Source organism: Equus asinus, chromosome 17 (genome assembly GCF_041296235.1).
Source record: "Equus asinus isolate D_3611 breed Donkey chromosome 17, EquAss-T2T_v2, whole genome shotgun sequence".
Taxonomy (NCBI): domain Eukaryota; kingdom Metazoa; phylum Chordata; class Mammalia; order Perissodactyla; family Equidae; genus Equus; species Equus asinus.
The window spans coordinates 39956920-39978241 of NC_091806.1; the positions used below are offsets into that span (position 1 = coordinate 39956920).

Sequence of the window (21322 nt, forward strand, 5' to 3'; positions counted from 1 at the left end):
AAGGAGACAGTGGAACTAGACCAGAACTGAGTACATTTCATCAAGAGGGGTAGGAGAAGGTTCAGAATAAAGCAATGTCAGAGAAATGTAGGAACTACAAAGATGATCCAGCTTAAGTAGTTTTTTTTGTGTGTGTGTGTGAGGAAGATTGGCCCTGAGCTAACATCTGTTGCCAGTCTTCCTCTTTTTGCTTGAGGAAGACTGTCCACTGAGCTAATATCTCTGCCAATCCTCCTCTATTTTATCTGGGATGCCGCCAGTGTGGCCTGTGAGCTGTGCTGGGCCTTGCCCAGGATCAGAACCTGCGAAGCAGGGTTAAAACATAACACGTAACATACAATTTACCATCTTAACCATTTTTAAGTACATTGCAGTATGTAACCAGTAAGCACGCTCTTGTGCAATGGATCTCTAGAACTTTTTCCTCTTGCAAAACTGAAACTCTACCTGTTGAACAACTCTCCTTTTCCCTCCTCTCCCCATCCCCTGGCAACCACCACTCTACTTCTTGTCTCTAACAGGTTGACTGCTGTTAGATACCTCATATAAGCAGAACTATGCAGCATCCCTCTTTTTGTGTCTGGTTTATTTCACTTAGCATGACATCCTCAAGGTTCATACATATTGTAGCAGATAGGATTTTTTTTTAGGATTTATTTCTTTTTTAAAGGCTGAATAATAGTCCATTGTACATATATACCACATTTTCTTTATCCATTTATCTACTGATGGACATTCAGGTTGTTTCCACCTCTGGGCTATTGTGAATAATGCTGCAATGAGCACAGATGTAGAAATAGCTCTTGGAGATTCAACGGCCTTATTTTACAGATAGTAGCCCTGACTCACAGAATAAAGCAGAGTTTCTCAACAGTGGCAATACTGGCATCTGGGGCTGGACAATTCTTTGCCGTGGTGGGCTGACCTGTGCACTGCAGGAGCTTAGCAGCATGGCTAGTCTCTACCCGCAGATGCCAGTAGCACCATGCCCCCCCAACCCCCACCAAAACTAAAACGCATTCATACATTGCCAAGTTGGGGAGGATAGGGCAAAATCACCCCCGATTGAGAACCAGTGCTCCAAAGAATACATTCGGGGCCAGTATAGGCGGGACCCAAGTCGCTGACGCCCAAAAAATGACAGAGGGATCTACCTAAATACAAACTCCGGCGCGATTTACAAAGCGTTTTCTTTTTACTTTTCAAAGATGGCAGAGGTCGGAAAGATGTTATCCTGCATGGAGGAAAGGCTGGTTAGAGAAACTACAAAACGGAAAGTGCCCAGGATGAACACCAGCTCTCGGCCAAGACCCCGGCCCCACGAAGGCCCCCAAACCACCACCCACTCCCCGCGGAGCCTTCGCAGTGCATGCTGGGGCTTGTAGTTCCAGTGTGCGAGACCCTGCGCGCGCATCCTCCCCACCGCGGGCGACTTCCTCTCCTGGCCGCGGGACCGCGGCTCCCGGAAGCTGAGCAGGTTAAAGTTTCAACGCTTCCTTTCCCCGCCTCTTAGTCCCGCAGACTGCCAACCCAAGTAGCCAATAGGTGGCCTGACTGGCGCCTCCTTTTACCTGATTGGTTTTAGAGTTTTGCATCCTCCCAGACAAACTTGCCGGGGATTGGCCGAGCCTTCAGTTTTGAAAATCGTAGGTTTCGCCCGCGCTGCGCCGCCCATTGCTTCCCCGGAGCCTGAGCCCTGGACGCCGGGAGCGGAGGGTCTGGGCCGGCCGGGGGCTGTGCTTAGGGTGGCCGCTGGACTTGGATCGGAGTAGCACTTAGGAGACGCGGTGCAGTCGGGTGAGTGCGCGCGGGCAGCGGGCGGGGGTGGGGGATGGGTAGCGATTTGTTACCCCTCCCGCCAACTCCGGACCGGGGGTGTGCCCCGTTCCCCCCCCCCCCCCCCCCCCGCTGCCCCTTGCGGCCTGGAAGTGGGCTGGTCACCTCTTGGTCCTGGAGCCTGAGATGACCCCCACCCTCTACCTAGGTCACCAGGATCCGAGAGAATAGCACGGTCGCTTCCCCCTCCCCAGTGCCTAGCACCTTCTGTGCCAAGGAAGCCTTTTGTTGACCTTGACGCGCAGGAACGCACACCGACCGGGTTGTGTGACCGAATTATGCCAGATGGCATATCTGTACAGTTAACCCTCTCTCAACACCTGCCCCTCCAAGTGAGCAGCATTTTAAACGGACCGTTTCCGGAGGCCAGTGCTGCCCCTAATCTTGTCACGCCCCAACCACGTTCGCTGTCAGCTTAGTTTCATTCAGCCACCGTAGCCTTCTCTGGGCTTGCCCAGAGCCAAAACTTGGCACCTGCCTTTTGGAGGCTGAAATCGAATAGGCGGCTTAGTGGTGGTTAAGGGCACAGTTTAAAGCCAGGCGTCACCCTTGATTTACTGGGTGACTTTGACTTAACTTCTCTTTGCCTCTGTTTCCTCATCTGCACATGGGTATCCTTGAGGTTGTGGGGAGAATTAAATGAGATGATGGCCGACCTGGGCACGGAGTAGGACTCAGTAAATGGAAGCAGCTGTTATGACCGTCCTTCACCGAGGGGTGGTTGGATGCCACCTTCCTGCACCCTCAAAGGAACAGGCATTGCAAAGGCCGGCGGTGGGGCCTTTAGTCTGGTGTGTGGGGTGAGGGAAGTTTTGGGAGAGAAGGATGAGCTCCCTTCTCCTTGGTGGCACGTTGGGTGCTCTGGGTTTGCGCACAGGTTCTTACACTGGCTGAAGATGAGATTTTTGCTGCTCTTCCCTGGAGCCTCCTTCTTGGTGCACTGATTCCTCCTTTCTCAGAGTCGTCTCCGTTCTAACGTGCACTGACTCTTTTAAATAGCCAAGCTGAGATCTGCTAAAAACAAACTTCCCCATGGAAGAAGCCCCAAACACTTCTGTGCACTTCGTGAAAGAAGCTCTCACCCACTTTGCTATTTTGAACAAATACTTAAAAAAAAAAAAGATGGCAGGTTGTTGCTTTCTGTAGCTTCTCTGAACCTTTGTTGTGGTTTTGGCTTCCTTAAACGATTTTCTCATAACTGGCCTCGAACTGGGGTCCTGCACTTTGCCAGGGCGGAACTCTGGGGCAGAGGGGCTGGGAGGAGCAGCCGGTGGGCACGGGAGAGTCGGAGCCCGTGACTGGCTGGCTGCAGACCTGTCTCAGCCCAGAGCCTCTGCCGTCCATCCTGCCCCTTTGGCCCTGCCCTGTTTAGTGCTACCTTGGCATCTAGGGCCAGGGGCTTTGGATGAGTATGGCGTGCTCTAACCTGTGTAGAGTGAGCTCATTGGGTGCCCTTTTGTGTGTGTGTGTTCGGGGTGTGGGGGGAGGAAAAACCTGTAGGATGTTTATTTCTAGGTGTACAGTTGCTAATAGATGGATTAATTCATCCAACAAGTGTTTCTTTTGCGCCAGGCACTGAGCCGGATTCTGGGCTTTCAGCTGCGAACAAGACAGATAAGGGCTTGCCCTCGGGGGGCAAATGTTTAGTGAGTAGAGACAAGTAGTAAGAAAGTGCGGTGCAGAGAACTGAAATCAATGGATGGGATCATGGCTGGTGGTCAGGGCCTCCCTGAGTCGCTGAGATCCAAGCGATAAGGAGTGACCTGTACAAAATAGGAGACAGAAGGTTCCAGACAGAGGGCAGAGATTGTTTGAGGAACAAAGGCTAGTTTGCCCTGGAAATCAGGCCCCAGCAAGTCCCGTGAGGCTGCAGCATGACCTGGTGTTAAGCTCTGTAAGCTGTCAAGGGGTCAGTGACTTAGCTCCTCCTGCAGAAGCTTCCATCTTAGGTGGGAGGCTGACCTTTGCGTGGTTCTTGGTTTTGAAGATCCGGGTTGTGGGTCACTGCCATGGCATGAGACACGCATTCTGTCATTATGGCTTACGACCATCACCCATTCATTTGTTCTTTCAATCATTCACTCACTAGTCGGGATATTTACCTAGTCCCCGCTATGACTAATGGAACACTTCTTCCTTGCCTGGGGCTTTGGTGATGATATTATAACCAAGTCTTAAGGAGGATACCTAAGCTGTTGGTTTTTTAAGAAATTAAGAGAAAACTGGTTTTGTGTTTTCCCTTGCCTGATATTTCTAGACAGGTTTTCTTAAAAACAAGACATTGTGGGGCCTGGCCCCGTGGCCTCCTGGTTAAGTTTGGTGCGCTATTTCCAGACAAGTTTTCTTAAAAACAAGACATTGTCGGGGCTGGCCCCATGGCCTCGTGGTTAAGTTCAGTGAGATGGACTTCGACGGCCAGGGTTCATGGGTTCAGATCCCAGCCCAGACCTGTGCCACTCATCAGCCATGTTGTAGCGGTGACCCACACACAAACAGAGGAAGATTGGCATGGGTGTTAGCTCAGGGCGAATCTTCCTCATGTAAAGAGGAAGATTGGCAACAGATGTTAGCTCAGGGCAGATCCTCCTCAGCAAAAAAAAAGAAAAACAACCCCCTCTCCCCCCAAAAACACAAGACATTGCTTATCTGCTCCCCTCATGCTCTCTCATCCATTTCTAGGGCATTTCAGCTCAAGGGAGAGAGTGTAGGAACCCCTTGGAGAGGAGCATGCCTCCGGAGCCCTACTTTCTTACCCACTCTTTTGCACCGCAAAACCCCTTCTGTTCATTGGGCTCTTCAAGAGGCAGTTGGATTCCATGTTCTTTGGCCTGATGCGTGGGGTCAGCACGTGTGTAGCTCAGGGTGGCTGTGTCTTAGTTCTTGCTCACCCACAGGTAGTAAGAGGAGAGCCCGCAAGAGAGGAAGAGCAGCCTTGTGTTTGTCAGGCAGAGACGGGGTCCTGTGGTGGCCCCAGTTTCTCCCTCATCCAGGAAGGCAGCTGGCCATGCCTTGTCATTTTGAGCTGCAGAAAAGGCCATTTATAAGAAAGATCATTGATACCAGAATTGGCTGGGAAGTATGGACTTAGGGGGACGGCGTGCTCTGGGTGGGTGGATGGATTGGGGGATGAGTTTGATGAGTGGAAGGAAAAGGGCAAGCTCTTCTTTTGCAAAAAAAAAGCTGTGGATTGACATCTCTGGGGAGTGGCTCTGAGCAGGGAGGGGCCCTGATTTAGGCACTGGGTGTTTTGTGGTGATCAGCGGCAGGCACTGTGGCTGGGCAGGCTCTTCCCCTGGAGAAGGCTTCAGCCCCCAGCCCTGAGCCCTTAGGCCTCTTCTTGCTTTCGCCAGACAGATCCACCATGGGGACGACAGCTCCAGGGCCCATTCACCTGCTGGAGCTGTGTGACCAGAAGCTCCTGGAGTTTGTCTGCAATGTGGACAACAAGGACTTGGTGTGGCTCCAGGAGATTGAGGAGGAGGCCGAGCGCATGTTCACCAGGTGAGGGCAGGGGTGTGCCAGCAGGCGGTGTCAGGGGCTGTGTGGCTGCTATGGCCTTGGGGACACAGCAGCCCACTTCCCCACCTGACAGGGAAGGTAGACAGGCTGCCAGGGGTCCTTCCTGAGTGCAGTGTGCTTGGGGCCCAGCTTAGTATAGTGGGAAGAGGAAGGAGAGATGGTGGGCTGGGCCCGGGGGATGGGCTATGGAGGCTTGCCTGGCAACGTTGTCCTCCTGCCGTGTCTCTGTGAGGAAGCTCCAAGTGCCTGGCAGCAGACCTGCACAGGCCTTGGAGAGCTCACTTGATGCTTATTACCCCGGCTTGTTCTGTCACTACCAGGAAACAGACGGGGGCTGGACTGGGTCGGGGGGCGGGGCGCAGTGGTTTCCACGCAGCCATGAACATCCCCCTCCTTGTGCCAAACAGAGAATTCAGCAAAGAGCCCGAACTGATGCCCAAAACGCCTTCTCAGAAGAACAGACGTAAGAAGAGACGGATTTCTTATGTCCAGGATGAAAACAGAGACCCCACTCGGAAAAGGTAGGAGGGGCCGGAGGCTGCCCCCAGCCAGAGGAGGGTCGGCTGGGCAGGCGGGGCCTGGAGGCATGGTGCCGACTGAGAGGGTTTGATTTGCAGGTGGTAACTGGGAACAGAGGCTGCAGGAGTGGTGGTGGGTACCAGTGGGCCATGCTAAGGGGCGAAATGTCATGGGGAAACGAAGCATGACCCAAGACCATGGAGTCCAGAGCGTGCACTCATGCATGTTTGTGTGTGTGTGAGAGAGAGAGAGAGAGAGAGAGAGAGTGAGAGAGAGAGTGAGAGAGAGAGATCTGGGCCTTGGAAGATGGGAAGGCTTTCCAGAGGTGGGATTTCCAGAAGCAAGTACCTTCTTGGCAGAGAGCAACCAGAGGTGTGGCCCAGGGGGCTGTTCCTGAGCCCCTGTTGCTGTGCTTGTGCCCGTGGAAATGACTGTGGGCTGCAGAGGACGGGGGAAGAGGCTGGTTGTTGGGTCAGGTGGTCCCGGCTGCACAGCCCAGCTCCGCCCCGTAGCCGCGTATGTCCTTGGGTGAATTTTCCACCTCTGAGCTTCAGGTTCCTCATCTCCAAGGTGGGGAGAATGGTCCCTGCCTCTCAGGGCCGTCTTGTGGATTAAGCGACAGCATGAGTAAAGCCTCGGGCCGGGTGCTTGGCACAGTGTGACCTCAGTCAGCAGGAGGTCTGTGTGAATTTAAGCTCAGCAGTTCTGTGAGGACTGGCATTATCCCCAATTTACAGGTAAGGAGGCTGAGGCTCAGAGAGGAACGGCCTGGGGTCTCATGGCTTAGAGACGCCCAGTCTGGACTAGAACCGCAGTCTTCTGCCTCTAAGCTCTTGGCTTTGTCGTCCGTTCATAGTCCCTGCTTCTGCTCTGCGATCTCCAGCAGGTTGTCCCGCAGAAGGACGCGGAGCAGCCAGCTGGGTTCCCGGCACCTGCGCAGCAAGGACAAGGTGGAGAAGCTGGCCACGGTGGTGGGGGAGAACGGCTCCGTCCTGCGGCGGGTGACGCGTGCTGCAGCTGCGGCAATGGCGGCCACCGCGGCTGCTCCTTCGCCCACCCCTGAGTCTCCCACAGCACTGACCAAGAAGCCCAAAAGTAGCCTCGAGCAGTGCCAGCTGGTGCCAGTGGTGGAGATAGGCGTCTGCGAGCACCAGAGTGCCGAGCAGCATCTCAACCAGCTCAAGTCCGCCCAGGCTCAGTCACGGGCTCCGTCCCCAACCCCGGCTCCAGCCACAGCTCCGGCCTCCCACGTCACCGTGATAACGGATGAAAAATCAACACCCGAGAAGTCAGAGGCCGGGAGACTGGAGTCTGTCACTGTGAGCTCCCTGATGGCTACACCACAGGACCCCAAGGGCCGAGGGGTCAGAGCAGGGCGGTCTGCCTCCAAGCTCAGGATTGCACGGGCCTCCCCGGGCCCGCACGACTCACCCGGCTCTCCGGCCTCCCCGTGGCAGGAGCGGGTGCTGGATCCCATCTTGCCTGGTAACTTCTCCACGCCCACGGGCGCCCGTGTGAACTCGAGGTCAGTGCGGCGCAGCCTGATTGCCCCGTCCTCCCCAGGGGCCCAGGTCTCACTGGTCCAGAAGTACCCCCTGGTGGCCAAAAAGGAGACCACTGTCCGCAGATCAAGCAGAAGGATTGCCAAGAAGGCCACCGAAGAGCCGGCCGCCTCTGCCCGCATCATCTGTGAGTCTGGGTGTCGGCAGTGGGACGGGGTACGGTGCGTGATCCTTGGTCCTTGCTCAGCAGGAGGAACTCTGGGGAACCATCTTGCAAGGAGCTGTCCTTTGAACTTTCTGAGATGATGTAAATGTTCCCCATCTGTGCCGTCCTGTATGGTAGCCACTAGCTAGTCACACATGACAGTTGAGCCCTCACAGTGTGGCTGGTGTGATTTAGGAACTGAATTTTTAGTCTTATTGCATTTTACTCAATTTAGATTTAAAGAGCCAGGCGTGGCTAGTGGCTACCACATTGGACAGCGCTGATCTAGTCCAACCCTCTTGTTTTACCAATGAGTAAACTGAGGTCCGGGGACGGTGGCCACAGTGTCCCTGTGGTTAAAGGCCATACTGAGGCTCAAACCTGGGCCTTTGACCCAGGGCCACTGTCTTCCCCTTTCCTCCTGCAGAGGTTGGCTGAGATGCACCACATTTGGGGGCTGCCTCCAATTAGCAAAACTCTTTAGTCTGGAGATACTGAGACGAAGAGTTGTGAACTGTCCTCATAGCAGGCTCATTCTAGGAGGGACAGATAAGTAGGTTTGAGTGCCAGCTCAGCCATTTACCACCTGTGACCTTGGGCAGGTGACGGGAGCTCCTTCATGGGCCTCAGTTTCTCCTTGGTCGGCTGGGGTAATAATGGCGTCACCTCAAAGCATCGTTGTGAGGTTTTCCTTGTTAGCCTGCATGGGGTGCTTAGAACAGTGCCTGCCAGGAAGGAAGGGCTCTGTAATCTTAGCTCTTCTTATCATCATCTGATCCCTGCCCAGGGGACCATTGTCCCAGTGGGAGCAGGTGTTTCGAGCCACTGAGGAGCAACAGGCAGCTCTAAGCGTCCAGGCTGGCTGCGTGGAGGAGGTAGATCTGAGCTGGGAGGGTTCCAAAGGATGCTTGGGCTTCTGCCAGGTGGAAAAATGTGGGGAAAGGTGTCCCTGGCAGAGGGACCAGCTTGTGCAAAGACCCTGAGGCATGAAACAGAAAGTGGTGGGTTATCTGGGGCTCATGTCCCACACAAGGGGCTTAGACTTGTGGCCCCTCAAGCATTGCTGGAAGCTTCCTGGCACTTTGTGAAAAAGGGCCAAGAGGAAGGAAGAGAGGGAGGCAGCGAGACCAGGTAGGAGGCTGCAGCAAGAGTCCAGCCAGAGGATGGTGCAGTGGTGGGATTGATGGAGAGGAGAGGCCAGGTTTTGTATTAATGTGTATTAAAATAGCAGCCACCATCTGCCTGGCCCTTCTAGATTTATAAAACACAAGGTTGTCTTGTTGGTCCCTGCAGCCACACTGTTAGCCTGTTAGGATTTCCGTACTTTATAGAGGGGCAAACTGAAGCTTACGGAGGCCACTGAGTCTGTCAGTTGGGAGGCTGGGGCTTGTGCCCCACTTGTTTCCTCCTTTCTAGGATGGCAGGCCCCTTGCTGAGGAGGCCTTGTGGAAAGCCCTTCACCTTGCCAAGTTTCTTTCTTTCCCACCTGGGAAGGGTTTGCTCCAGGCGGTGGGGCTCTGGGTCACGCAGCCTGGGGGATGTGCAGACTTGCATCCTGGCACACTGTCCATTTCTGGATTCTCGGGAGGGCCAAGATGATTCTGACCTGCCTTGGAGATTTCCTCAGTCCTGAAGTCCTAGAAAGGAGCCCAAGAGGGCAGGTGAGCCTGGAGCCTAGAGAGAGGGCTGGGGAGAGACTCCTGAGGCCCTCTTGTGCTTCTGGGTCAGAGATCCAGATCTGAAGCCTTCAGCCATTCCCCTTGCTCCTCCCTCTCGGCCCCCTCCCTGTGCATGGTGGTTTCTGATTTGACCTGCGCACTCGATCCAAGCCTGTCTGACTCCAGGCCCAGGACTCATCCTCTTTCTTGAGGTGGAAAGAAAAGGGAAAGGAGGGGGACAGTAAAACATGGCAGTTAAGAGTCACCCCGGAGTCACACAGAGCCAGGGTGACCTTGGGCACACCCTTCTCTGCACCTCGGTTTCTCTATCTGTTAAATGGTGGCAACACCTGCCTTGAATGTGGGTAGAGAACTCATCTTAGCGCTTGGATATGGTGCAGGCTCAGTCAGTCTTCGTCAAAAGAAAACAATAAAGGCCAAGAGCATCTGTGTCCCTGAAGCTCAGTGTGGGTGTGGCCGTGCTGACCTGAAGGATGCTGCGGGCATGCTGAGCAGTGAGGAGCTTCCTGGAGGCCTTCTTGACGCCAGGCTCTGGGGCTTGGCTGGGCGGGCAACTCAGAGATAGGGTCTTAGTTTGGGCTCCCCCAGAAGCATCCTTGATGTAAGGGTTTGATGCAACTTGTTAATTTTGGAGGGGAAGGAAACACCTGCAGCAGGGAGTGGGGAAGTGAGTCAGGGAAAAGAAGGCTGCCGGGAAGGGGGCCTGGTGCCAGGGGAACCTCTGGATGCCCATGGTGCCCTGGACGAGGGCTGCTGGGTGGAGGCATCAATCCCTTGCACTCCTGGCCTGGTACACAGTTGGCCAGAGAGCCCCTGGGCAGAGAAATGTGGGCGCAGCAGCTGATGGGCAGGTGGGCTTAGGAGTGGTTGGGCAGGGGCCGCTTTAGGGTTTCTGGAGGGTCCTTCTGTAGAGGCCAGGCTCCTCCTCAGGCTTCCCCAGCCACCTCTGGGAACAGAGGAACAGCCATCCTTCTGCCAGGCCTTAGGCCACCAGACCGGTTCTGAGGCCCGAATGGCATGCGGATGGCACTTAAGGTTCCAGAGGAGTCCTTGCACTGGTGGAATAGTTGTGCGGTCACGTGGGTGTCTTCTCACTCTTCTGCCCCCCTCACCAGTGAGCACTGAGCTGGGATGGAAGGCACGGGAAATGAGGGAAACTGTTTTCTGGCCACAGACCCCCTCAGGTGGGAGCAGGCACTACCCGTAACCTCTAGCCTGGCCCTGCAGTGCTCCCTCCCACTCCCCCAGGCTTGGCTACTGCACCCCAGAAAGGTCGCTGCTTCTGGTTCTCTCTTTGTCCCACAGTTTGCTGCTCTGGCTCCTCATTCATCTTCCCTCCTTCCCTTAGTCCCATGGGCACCGCCTGGTCTCACACTGGCTGCCTCTCAGCCTCACCTCTGGCCACATTCCCGTGACTCAGGATGCTGCGGCCCAGCCAGCCTTCTTTCTGTTCCCCAAAAAGCCTGCTCTCTCCTACCTCACGGCCTTTGCACCTCCTCGACCAGCGGCTCTCAGCTTTTGGCCTCAGCACCTGCTTCCAGTCTTAAAAATTCTTGAAGACACAATCAAAGAGGTTCCATCCATTGATAGTTAATGTATTAGAATTTAAAACTGAAATTTAAAAAAATTTAATATTATTTAGTATTTTGTTTTTTATAGTAACAGTTAATATTTTAATATTAAAAATTAAAAATATTATTTAATACTTTAATATAAAAAATAAGCCAGTTGCCTGTTGCTGTTAGATTTTTTTTGTGTGTGAATAAATAACTGTTTTCCAGAACAAAAATTTAGTGAGGCAATTGGCATTTTTCTACATTTTGCAGATCTCTTTCATGTGTGGCTTCAAAGAAGATAACTGGATTCTGCATTCAGTCTGTTGCATTGTGTTGTTTCGGTGAAAATATATGAAGAAAATCTGGCCTCACACAGATTATAGTGGGAAAATGGAGGTGTACTTTAAAGCCCTGTTCAGATAATCGTGCATATTCATTTTTTTCAGATAATTTGTGCATACTCAATGCAACATGTTGTCGTTTCTTTCTTTCTTTCTGTTTTCTTTGCAGGGGAAGATTTGCCCTAAGCTAACATCTGTTGCCAATCTTCCTCCTTTTTTCTTCCTCACCCCCTTCCCCCGACAAAGCCCCAGTACATAGTTGTGTATAGTTTTAAGTTCTTCTGGTTCTTCTGTGAGAGCCGCTGCCACAGCATGGCTACTGACAGATGAGTGCTGTGGTTCCACGACCGGGAACCAAACCCAGGTTGCCGAAGCGGTGTGTGTTGAACTTTAACTGCTAGGCCTTCAGGGCTGGCTCACAAGTGTAGTTTCTTAAAGGCTCGTTGCAGTGTGGACTCTGAAACCATATTGTTGATCCCACATTGATTGGTCTATCCTGCACTTTGAATGGATCTTTTAGCCATGCGTGATTTTGTAACCTCATGCACTGGTCATTTGGAAAACAGTATTTCACTGAGTTAGGCTCATCTTCCAAATGTTGACACACTTCATTACATATTTTTTAAAAGGAGTACATTTGTTTTCTGATCTCATCAGAAAAGCCTTTAGGTACTGGGACGCAATGAAGTGCATGGTGGTGGGTGGGTACACGTTTTTCAAAATTCTGTTTTTGGCTCTTTTTTTCTTAGCTCAATCTTTTATTATTGGCAACAAATACTATTCATGACTTTATTTTAAGTGACAGACTCACTTTTTTCCTTTTTAAGAAAATGTCTGCCAAATACCCAAGATCGAATAACCATAGTTTGTCAGTTCTTTCAATTAAAAATAGTGTTCCCTGAGAAAAGCAGCTCTTCAGTGGGGAGCTCAAACCTGAGTGCCCTTCACAGAGACGTGGGTGTGCAGCACAGCATCCTGCATGCTTCGCACCTTGTCACACAGAATATTAGGACACGTACTCATTTAGATTTAATACAATTAGTAGTTTTACTCCTTCATCAAGGACATTCTTAAGTGAAAGTGCACATTTCTGTACTGAGTGTGGGGTCCAATCTGGTTTGCGACCTCATTTGGTGCACAGGCTTCAGCAGTTCCACCTCTCATTGCTTCTGTGCTGTTTGGAAAATCTCAACACTGAAAAGGGAAAATAACGTTTTGGTATCCTGGTGAAAATAGTTACAACTTCACAGATCCCCCGAAAGCATTGGGGAGCCCCAGAATATGCTTTGAGAACTACTGGCCTGAACATCCTTCTCCCTCCCACCCCTCCTCCTTTGATGTCAACTTCTTATCCTTCACGTCAGAGCATCCAGACAGCTCGGGTCCCTCATTATAGGCTTTTAAAATCCCCTCTTTTCTCTGTCATCATACATATCACATGACGTTTGCAGAATTATTTGATGATTATCTAGACCAGAGAGGGGCTCTGTCTATTGTGCTCACCTTTGGGTTCCCAGGGCCAGTACATAGTAGACTGTCAATGGATATTTGTTGAATGAATTAGTGGCTTTGTGTTGGGGCCCATGCTGGAAGTTGGGGGCCTGGAGCTGCATCAGATACTGTCTTATTTTCCCAAGAGACTCCCAGCTCAGTGAAGGAGCCAAGATGTGCCCACAGATGGGCATGTTGCCGTCTAGGGAGTAGCAGGAAACATAAAGCCAGGGCTCCATTGAAGATGCTAGTAGTTCAGGGAGTGCTGAGGGTGAGTGCTTGGGGCACAGCAGAGCCTCTGCCCCCAGTGAGGGGAGGGGTCTCTGAGGTGGAGAGGGTCTGTGTCTGAGGAAGAGGGGTCTCTGAGGTGGAGAGTATCTGTGTCTGAGGAAGAGAGGGGTCTCTGAGGTGGAGAGGGTCTGTGTCTGAGGAAGAGGGGTCTCTGAGGTGGATACATTCTGGTTGTGAAGGCCGAGTGGCCAAGCCTCCACCAGAACCTGGTTCCCTGGATCTTCGAGGGCCATCTGGCCGGGTTCTGAGGGCGTCTTTTGTTCCTGTTTTCTCCTCAGGTCACAGTTACCTGGAGAGGCTCCTGAATGTTGAGGTGCCCCAGAACGTCAGGTGAGTTCAGTCCCAGGGCTTGGCCCCTTCCCTGGGCTGGGCAGGGCACGCTGGGGGCCGTGTCCGGTGAGTCCCGGGGGTGGAAGCGCATCCTGTGCCCGAGCCTTCCCTCCTCGTGGGGATGCCCACGGGCTGCCCCCTGCTGCGTCTCTGCCTCTGCCCCTACCCCAGTCTAACCAGGCAGTGAGTGACACGAATGTCATGTGTTCCACGTCGCTCCTCAGCTTCACTCGTTAGTCCTGGCCTGCCCTAGACCCTCCAAGCCTCACCTTGGGGCGTGGGCTCCCTAGGTCATCAAATCCCGAGGCCTGTGGAGGAGCTAGTGCAGTGTGAGGAGCCACATTCTATGTGGGGTGGGGTTTGAGGGTATCCCCTGCTCCAGGGTTACACCCCCGCACTGCTTTGGGCCAGCACTCCTTTTCCTGGAGGCTACGTCCTGCCATCGGTAGAACTCGGCTCCCCCACCCCTGCTTTGGAGCAGAGGGTCAGTGCCTGGGATGGCGTGATGGGGTGACGGGGCAGACCTGCTGGCTTTGCTGGCCCTACGGTGAATGAAGGGCGGGCCTCAAGAGAGACGTGACTCAGTGGGGCCCAAGGGGTTGAGGCGGAGCTGGGAAAGGGTTCACCTCCCAAGTCAAGGCCCTGATGGGGCTGAGTGAAGCCAAATTCAGATGCTGACATCCCTCATCTGCCCAGGCAGCAGAGGCTCCGGGCAACCACTGGCTCTGGCTGTTGTCCTCCCATCCTGCCTGGGGCTGTGGGTTTGTGGCCCAGGCCAGAGTGTCCCATGGGTCTGGGAGAGGCTCCTGTGGGGAGGACTCGGGCTGGCTGAGTGGATCCCACAGTGCCTCGTGCTCTGCTTTCAGCCCTGAGCAGAAGGAACCCAGCAAGAAGGCTGAGCCCGTGGAGGCAGCTGAGCCGGAGGTAAGGTGGGCAGGCCGGGGGCGGGGCGGGGCGGGCTCGTGCTCTGTGCTGCAAGTCCCAGGTTCAGACCCCAGAACCTTGGTTCTTGCCCCAGGTGCCCAAGAACGACAGGAATACCTCGCAGTCCCACAGTGCCACCAAGATCGCCATTAGCACGCTTGTCTCACGGCCTGTGGCTGGTGGCCACGAAACGCCCTCTGAAGGCCTGCAAGGTGAGTCTTCCCGACCTGCCATGTGCGGATACCCCGGGCCGTGGGAACCTTGGCGGCCTTGGCCTGACTGTCTCTGGCGGGGAGGAAAGCCCCATCTTCTGGACTCATCGGCTGAAGGTAACCGAGACCCAGGGGTGCGCAGATCTCTTTTGAGTCTGCAGAGTTCATCTCTCACCTTTTGGCTGCAGCTGCTGCCGAGTGCCATGTGAGTGGCCATAGCTGGTTGGTGCAGGAAGCGGGGGAAGGGCCTGAATTGGGGCATTAGCTGTGAACCTGCCAGGTCCAGGCCTTGGCCCCGCTCCAGGGGGCGGTGGGAGGAACCTTGCACTGGGGTGTGAACACCTGGCCTCTTGTTTTGTCTCTGCCGCTGCTCACTTCTCACCTTTGTGGGTCCCCTGTCTAAAGAGGGTGGGAGATCTGTGGGCTCTGGCACCCCCAGACTGCTGGGGTATCCCAGAGTCTGGCTCACATCTCCCGCTGGGAAGAGCACCGTGGCTGTGAGATCTTGAACACTGCTTCCCCAGCTTTATGACGGGGTTAGGGACAATGGCCAGGCCAGCCACAGTCCCCCAGGGGGACTGCAAGGACCCTTTGGAGTGGAGTGTTAAAGGGCCTGGGAGAGCCTGGCGCTTTCTCCTACCAGGGAAACAAAATATTCACCACCCCATGTGGACCCTGCACAGGAACCTGGCCCTCGTCTTGTCCCAGCGGCCCCAGCTAGAAGGGCCAGGAGGAGTGGGATTCCAAAACCCCCATGATGGGATCGTCCTGCTGTTCTTGTCACAGAGGCCAGGCATGGGGGTGAGGGGTCTACATAGGGGTGAGGCAGTGGGGATAGCATGCTAAGCTCTCAGTGTCCACAGGTTTGTCAAGGCCAGTCAGTGCTAAGGCTGATGCTTCCGCCACTGGCTGCCTTTGGGACTGCCGGGAAGAGAGCCCTGCCCTGGCCATGGCTGCTACCAGTGGCCACCTTCCCCTGACCCCTCCATGCCGTCCCTGCAGCCTCCCTGAAACTGTTCTATTCACAGAGGTTAAGACTGACCAAGCAGACGGCCCCAAGGAGCCACCCCAGAGTGTCAGGTTTGCATCTGGGAAGGGGTGTTGTGAGGGGCCCAGGGGAGCATGCGTGAACCTCGAGTCCTCGTGTGGGCAGTGGGTGTGTGGTCAGGGGCATCTGTTGCCTCTCGGGTGGGGCCTGGTGCTCTGACTTAAGGAGCGAGGTGGCTTGATACCGTGCGATGAGCCTGCCCTGGGAGTGGGCGATCCGGTCATAGACCCCATCCTTCTGTGTCCTCCTGGCTTTGCGACCTTGGACTGGTCACGTCCCTACCTCTGACTAGGCAGCAGAGGGTCGGTCAGGGAGACCCTACCTCTTTCAGTCTGGTGTCCTGTGAACTGGGCCCAGTTTTGCTCACAGGGGTGATCTTTTATGGGGCGTGGCTGGGGCTCTGGGGAGGGTACCAGGGTCAGCCTTGTGACACTGCTGCCACCTGCACCTCGGCAGGAGGAAGCGCAGCTACAAGCAGGCGGTGAGCGAGCTGGATGAGGACCAGCAGCTGGAGGATGAGGAGCTGCAGCCCCCCAGGAGCAAGACCCCTTCCCCGCCCTGTCCAGCTAACAAGGTGAGCAGACATCCGCCCTCCTTCCGTGCTCCTGCCCCATCCTTGAGTCCTGACCCTGGTCCTTGTCTGCAGGTGGTGCGGCCCCTCCGGACCTTCCTGCACACCGTGCAGAGGAACCAGATGCTCATGACGCCCACCTCAGCCTCCCGCAGCAGCGTCATGAAATCCTTCATTAAGCGCAACACTCCCCTGCGTGTGGACCCTAAGGTGAGGGAGCCTGTGCCAAGCTTTGCTAGAGCTGGGGCAGCATCACTGAAGGCTCCAGTCTGTCCCCTAGGCTACTGAGAGCAGTGTGGGTCTGGGCCAAGGCAGGTGTGGCTTGGCACTGGTTAAAGGCCAGCTCAAGCCTTTGTGGCCAGGGGCTGCCTTGGTTTTTGGGGACTGTCTGGACCTCTTGGCCTCTACGCTGCAGCCTAGAGGCTTGACTGGCGCAGTGTGACCGCTAGGTCGTGGACCTTGGGCACACCCAGGAGGTTGGTCTAGCTGGCCACCGCCCTGCCCATCCATCCCCGTAGCCCCAGTGATTTGAGTGGTTAAGGTGAGGGAGATGTGGACGCGTTCACTTGTTGAGGTAGAGGGCTGGGTGAGCTGCGAGGAGGTGGTGGTGCTGCTGGCGAGAGGGTGCAGGCCCCAAGCAGACTGGCACAGCCAGGAGCCTGGCCTGCTTCCCTGGACGGCCCCCGGCCTGGCATTAACTCTTGGCTTTTCCTTGTCTCCTCTCCTCCACAGTGCAGCTTCGTTGTAAGTAAAGCCTTTCCTGTGCTTGTAACCTAGCTCCACCCAGCACTTACCCGCTGTCGCCCTGTCCTTGTGGAACTGACACCTGTAGAAGCACTAACCTCGGCAGCAGGAGTGTTAAGGGAGATGGGAGGTGGAGGTGAACCAGAGGCGCTGGGTGGCTGGCTGGAGGCGTCCAGCAGTTCTGGAGCTGGCCTCCTCCCTCTGCACAGCCTGCCCTCTCTGCCCTTGACTCTGCTCCTCTGAGAATGAGTCTCAGAGCCTCCCTGAGGCAGGAGGGAGCAAAGCAGAGAGGCTGTGACCTACGGCTGCTCCCCAGGGCCACAGCTTGAGGTGTTCCCCACAGCCACCTCCCTCCCTGCTCCCCAGCACTGGGCTCCCCCTCAGGGTCTGGGGCTGCGAAGAGAACAGACGAGTCGCCTCCGGTCCCCAGAGCCACTGAGATTTGTTGTGTCACACACCTGATTACTGCCTTGTGGGGACAGAGCAATGGGGGAACCGAGGTTGAAGGCCGGGTGACAGTGGAACTGTCAGTGGCGGCGTCTGGAAAGAAGGCCACAGAAGCTGTTCTCTTCTCAGATACCTCAGAGCTGAGCTGGGCCACTGGCCGTGAGCAAGGAGCCACGGAGAGCTGGGACCTGCTGAGCCCGCAGTCCTGGCTCCCTGGGCTCTCCCGAGCTGCGAGGCTGCAGCCCCTTCATTCCTTTAGTTCCCGTTGGCGCTTTGAAGGGGCTCCTACTAGGAGGGCTTCTGCCTCCAGCCAAGGGCCTCGGGGCCTGAGCAGCACTGCCTGGGGCTTGGCAGGTCCAGGGGCTTCCCAGCAGCTGGACGCTGGCCTCTGAACTTGCCTCTTGTGCAAGGAGGCTGGTCCCCTCTGGATGGATGAGGTGACAGTGTGCCTTCCAATAGGCCAGCAAGCAGGCTGTGTGGCCTTAGGCACCTGTTTTTGTGCCAGGCCCCTGCTGGGCACCTGGGCCCACAGCAGAGAACCAGACTGAGGCTTGTTCCTCCTGCACGGAACTCCCGTGCCCCACCCAGACTGATCAGAGCCTTGCAGGGCTCATGGGGATGACCGAGAGGCCACCAAGCTGCCCTTTCCTGCTTGGGGAGTCCAGACCCTTGTACAGAGCACCTAGCGGGTGTGGGAAAGTCCTCTGTTAGGGCCTAGGTAGGTCGCAGGGGCCTTGGGGCCTCTACTTGTTGCCTAACATTTGGGCCTGAGTTTCTTCAGCTACAAAATGAGGAGACCGAGTTCTCATCCTGAAGCCTGGATGGACCAGAGAGTAATGCGTGTCAGGCCCCCAGCGCAGGGCTGGGTATGAAGTGGTTGTTTGATAAATGGCAGGACGACTGCTCAGTTGAGACCCCTGGAGGCAGAAGGGGCTGCACAAGCTTTTGGTTTCCTCCCACCCTTTGCGCTGGCCTTGACAGTGGCCTCTGGGGAGCAGGGGCAACCCAGCCCACCTTTGAGGGTGGGGGCAGAGAGGAAACACAGATCCTGTGACATGAACAACTCTTGTGTTCTATAGAATTTACAATGCAGCAGGGTAAGTTCTCTGACTTGTGCTGGGCAATTTTAGCACTCAAGCTTCAGGACAAAACCTGTTTTGCTGAGTCGTGTTGAAAGCAGGGGTCTGGTTGGCTCTTGGGGCAGGAAGAGGGGGTGGTGGCCACTCCAGGTGCCACGTGGCCTTTGCTTCCGAGGTGTTTTCCTTATGGGCAAAGTAAGGGATGGGACCTGGTTGGGGAAGCGGGGTGGAGGTCTGGCCTCCTGCTGATCTTCCCTGGTCTGGGCGGTGGGAGAGTCGGGGGCCTGCCAAAGGCCCCCCACTCCCTCCCCATGGGGGTCTCCCAAAGGCCAGCGTCCTCCTCCAGGCCCTTCCCGCACCCAGCTTCGCTTCTATGGCTCATGGTCATCTCTCCTTCCTTCCATTTCTCTCTCCATCTTTTAAAGAAAACTTTCACTAAAAAAATTATACAGTAAAACTTACGCTAAAAATTATCATCCAGTAAAATCTATGCTTTGTACAAGTGTGGACTAAGTAACCACTACACAATTGGGATCCTGAACAGTTCCATCACCCACAAAGATCCCTGCCCCCACCTGTAACCCCTGTTCTCCATCACCATAGTTTTGTCTTTCGAGAATGTCATATAAATGGAATCAAACAACGTGTGACCTTTTGAGATGAGCTCCTTTCACTCAGCATAATGCTTTTGAACCCGCCTAAATCGTTACATTTGAAGTGAGTGTCTTGTAGTCAGCGTATAGTTGAGCTGGGTTTTGTTTTGTTTTTTAAATCTATTCTGACATTGTCTTCTATCATTTTTGGTGATAGGTTTGGATTTCAATTAGTAATTGCTCTAGGCATCACCTAACTTTCACAATCACTTTTGTTTTTTTTATTTTTTCATCTTTTTAAAGATTTTATTTTTCCTTTTTCTCCCCAAAGCCCCCGGTACGTAGTTGTATATTTTAGTTGTGGGTCCTTCTAATTGTGGCATGTGGGATGCTGCCTCAGCATGGCTTGATGAGTGGTGCCATGTCCACGCCCAGGATCCGAACTGGTGAAACCCTGGGCCGTGGAAGCAGAGCGCGTGAACTTAACTACTTGGCCAGGGGCCGGCCCCCACAATCACTTTTAGAATCAGTATCTTACCAGTTCAGTTGGAATGTAGGCAGCCTACCCTCCCCACCGTATGCTGTCATTGTCACATATATTACATCTCCATACATTGATTACCCCGTCAGATAGTGTTACAATTTTTGCCTTCAACTGTCAAACATTTTAAAGAACTCAAGAGGAGAAGAATAATGTTGATATTTACCTGGATATTTACCATTCCTCTTGTCCTTCCTTCATTCCTGAGGTCTCACATTTCCTGTTGGTACCATTGCTCTTCTGTCTGGAGAACTTCCTTTGGCAATTCTTTGAGAAGAAGTCTGCTGGCAACACATCCTCTACTTTCCTTCATTTGAGAAAGGCCATTTCCCTTCATTTCTTTCTTTTTTTTTTTTTTTAAAGATTGGCCCTGAGCTAACATCTGTTACCAAACTTCTTTTTCTTTTCTTCTTCCCAAAGTCCCCTATTACGTAGTTGTGTATTCTAGTTGTAGGTCCTTCTAGTTCTGCTTTATGGGATGCTGCCTCAGCGTGGCTTGTTGAGCAGTGCCAAGTCTATGCCCGGGATCCGAACTGGCGAAACCCTAGGCCACCGAAGCAGAGCATGTGAACTTAACTGCTCCACCATGGGGCTGGCCCTCTCCATTTCTGAAGGATATTTTCACTGATATAGATGGAGTTCTGGATTAGCAGTTCTTTCCCCTCCACACTTTAAAGATGTTGGGCCACTTCCTTCCAGCTCCAGTTTCTGATGAGGGATCTCCAGTCACTCAAATCATTGCTCCCAGTAGATAATGTGTCTTTTTCTGTGGCTGCTTTTGAGATTTTTTTCCCCTTTGTATTAAGGTTTTAGCAGTGTGATTATGATGTGACTGAATATGAGTTTCCTTGGGTTTATCCTGTTTGGGTTTTGATGACCTTCTTGAATCTGTAGATTTATATCTTTTACCAAACTTGGGGTGTTTTCAGCCATTATTTCTTCAATTTTTTTTTCAGTATCTCATTCCTCTCCATTGTGGGATGACAAGGACACGAATGATAGACTTTTTGGTGTCATCTCACTCTTCCCTCAGGCTGTTAATTTTTCTCCAATATCTTTTTCTCTATGTTTAGATTAGATAATTTTATTGACTTATTTTCATGTTTCCTGACATGTGTCTTCTCCATTCTTCTCTTGGACCCAGTCACTGAATTGTTTTTTTAATTGAGATCATGATAGTTTACAAAACTGAAATTTCAGTTGTACATTATTATTTGTCTGTCACCATATAAGTACTCCCCTTCACTCTTTGTGCCCACCCCTCAACCCCCTTTCCCCTGGTAACCACTGAACTGCTCTCTTTCTCCGTGTATTTGTTTATCTTCCACATATGAGTGAAATCATATGATGTTTGTCTTTCTCTGTCTGGTTAATTTCGATTAACATAATACCCTCAAGGTCCATCCATGTTTTCAAAAATGGGATGATTTTATCTTTTTTTATGCCTAAGTAGTATTCCATTATGTATATATATATATATATATCATATCTTCTTTATCCAATCAATCATCAGTTGATGGGTACTTGAGTTGATTCCACGTCTTGGTTATTATGAATCAAGCTGCAGTGAACAAAGGGGTGCATCAGTCACTTTGTATTGATTTCAAGTTCTTTGGATAAATACCCAGTAGTGCGATAGCTGGGTCGTATGGTATTTCTATTTTTACTTTTTTGAGGAATCTCCATACTGTTTTCCATAGTGGCTGCACCAGTTTGCATTCTCACCAGCAGTGTATGAAGGTTCCTTTTTCTCCAACATTTGTTATTTTTGTCTTGGTGTTTATACCCGTTCTCACAGGTATAAGGTGATATCTTAGTGTACTTTTGATTTGCGTTTCCCTGATGATTAGTGATGTGGAACATCTTTTCATGTGACTGTTGGCCATCTGTATAT

At 53.2% G+C, this 21322-nt stretch overlaps 1 protein-coding gene across 8 annotated transcripts in view; it reads left to right on the forward strand.

The window, feature by feature from the left end:
* Positions 1–1633: 1633 nt before the first annotated feature.
* The window catches only part of INCENP (inner centromere protein), a 31037-nt gene continuing 11348 nt past the window's right edge, over positions 1634–21322 (forward strand). The window contains exons 1-12 of one of the 8 annotated variants that reach the window (XM_070487993.1): positions 1658–1797; positions 5187–5337; positions 5763–5876; positions 6758–7359; positions 7438–7563; positions 13218–13269; positions 14136–14193; positions 14288–14405; positions 15434–15485; positions 15910–16027; positions 16100–16234; positions 16757–16768. In XM_070487993.1, coding sequence (XP_070344094.1) covers positions 5198–5337; positions 5763–5876; positions 6758–7359; positions 7438–7563; positions 13218–13269; positions 14136–14193; positions 14288–14405; positions 15434–15485; positions 15910–16027; positions 16100–16234; positions 16757–16768 — 1527 coding nt within the window. In that variant the 5' untranslated portion in view covers positions 1658–1797; positions 5187–5197. Of the gene's footprint in view, positions 1798–5186; positions 5338–5762; positions 5877–6757; positions 7564–13217; positions 13270–14135; positions 14194–14287; positions 14406–15433; positions 15486–15909; positions 16028–16099; positions 16235–16756; positions 16769–21322 lie in introns of all 8 variants that reach the window. The other 7 variants (XM_070487985.1, XM_070487987.1, XM_070487988.1 and 4 more) reach the window with 7 other exon arrangements.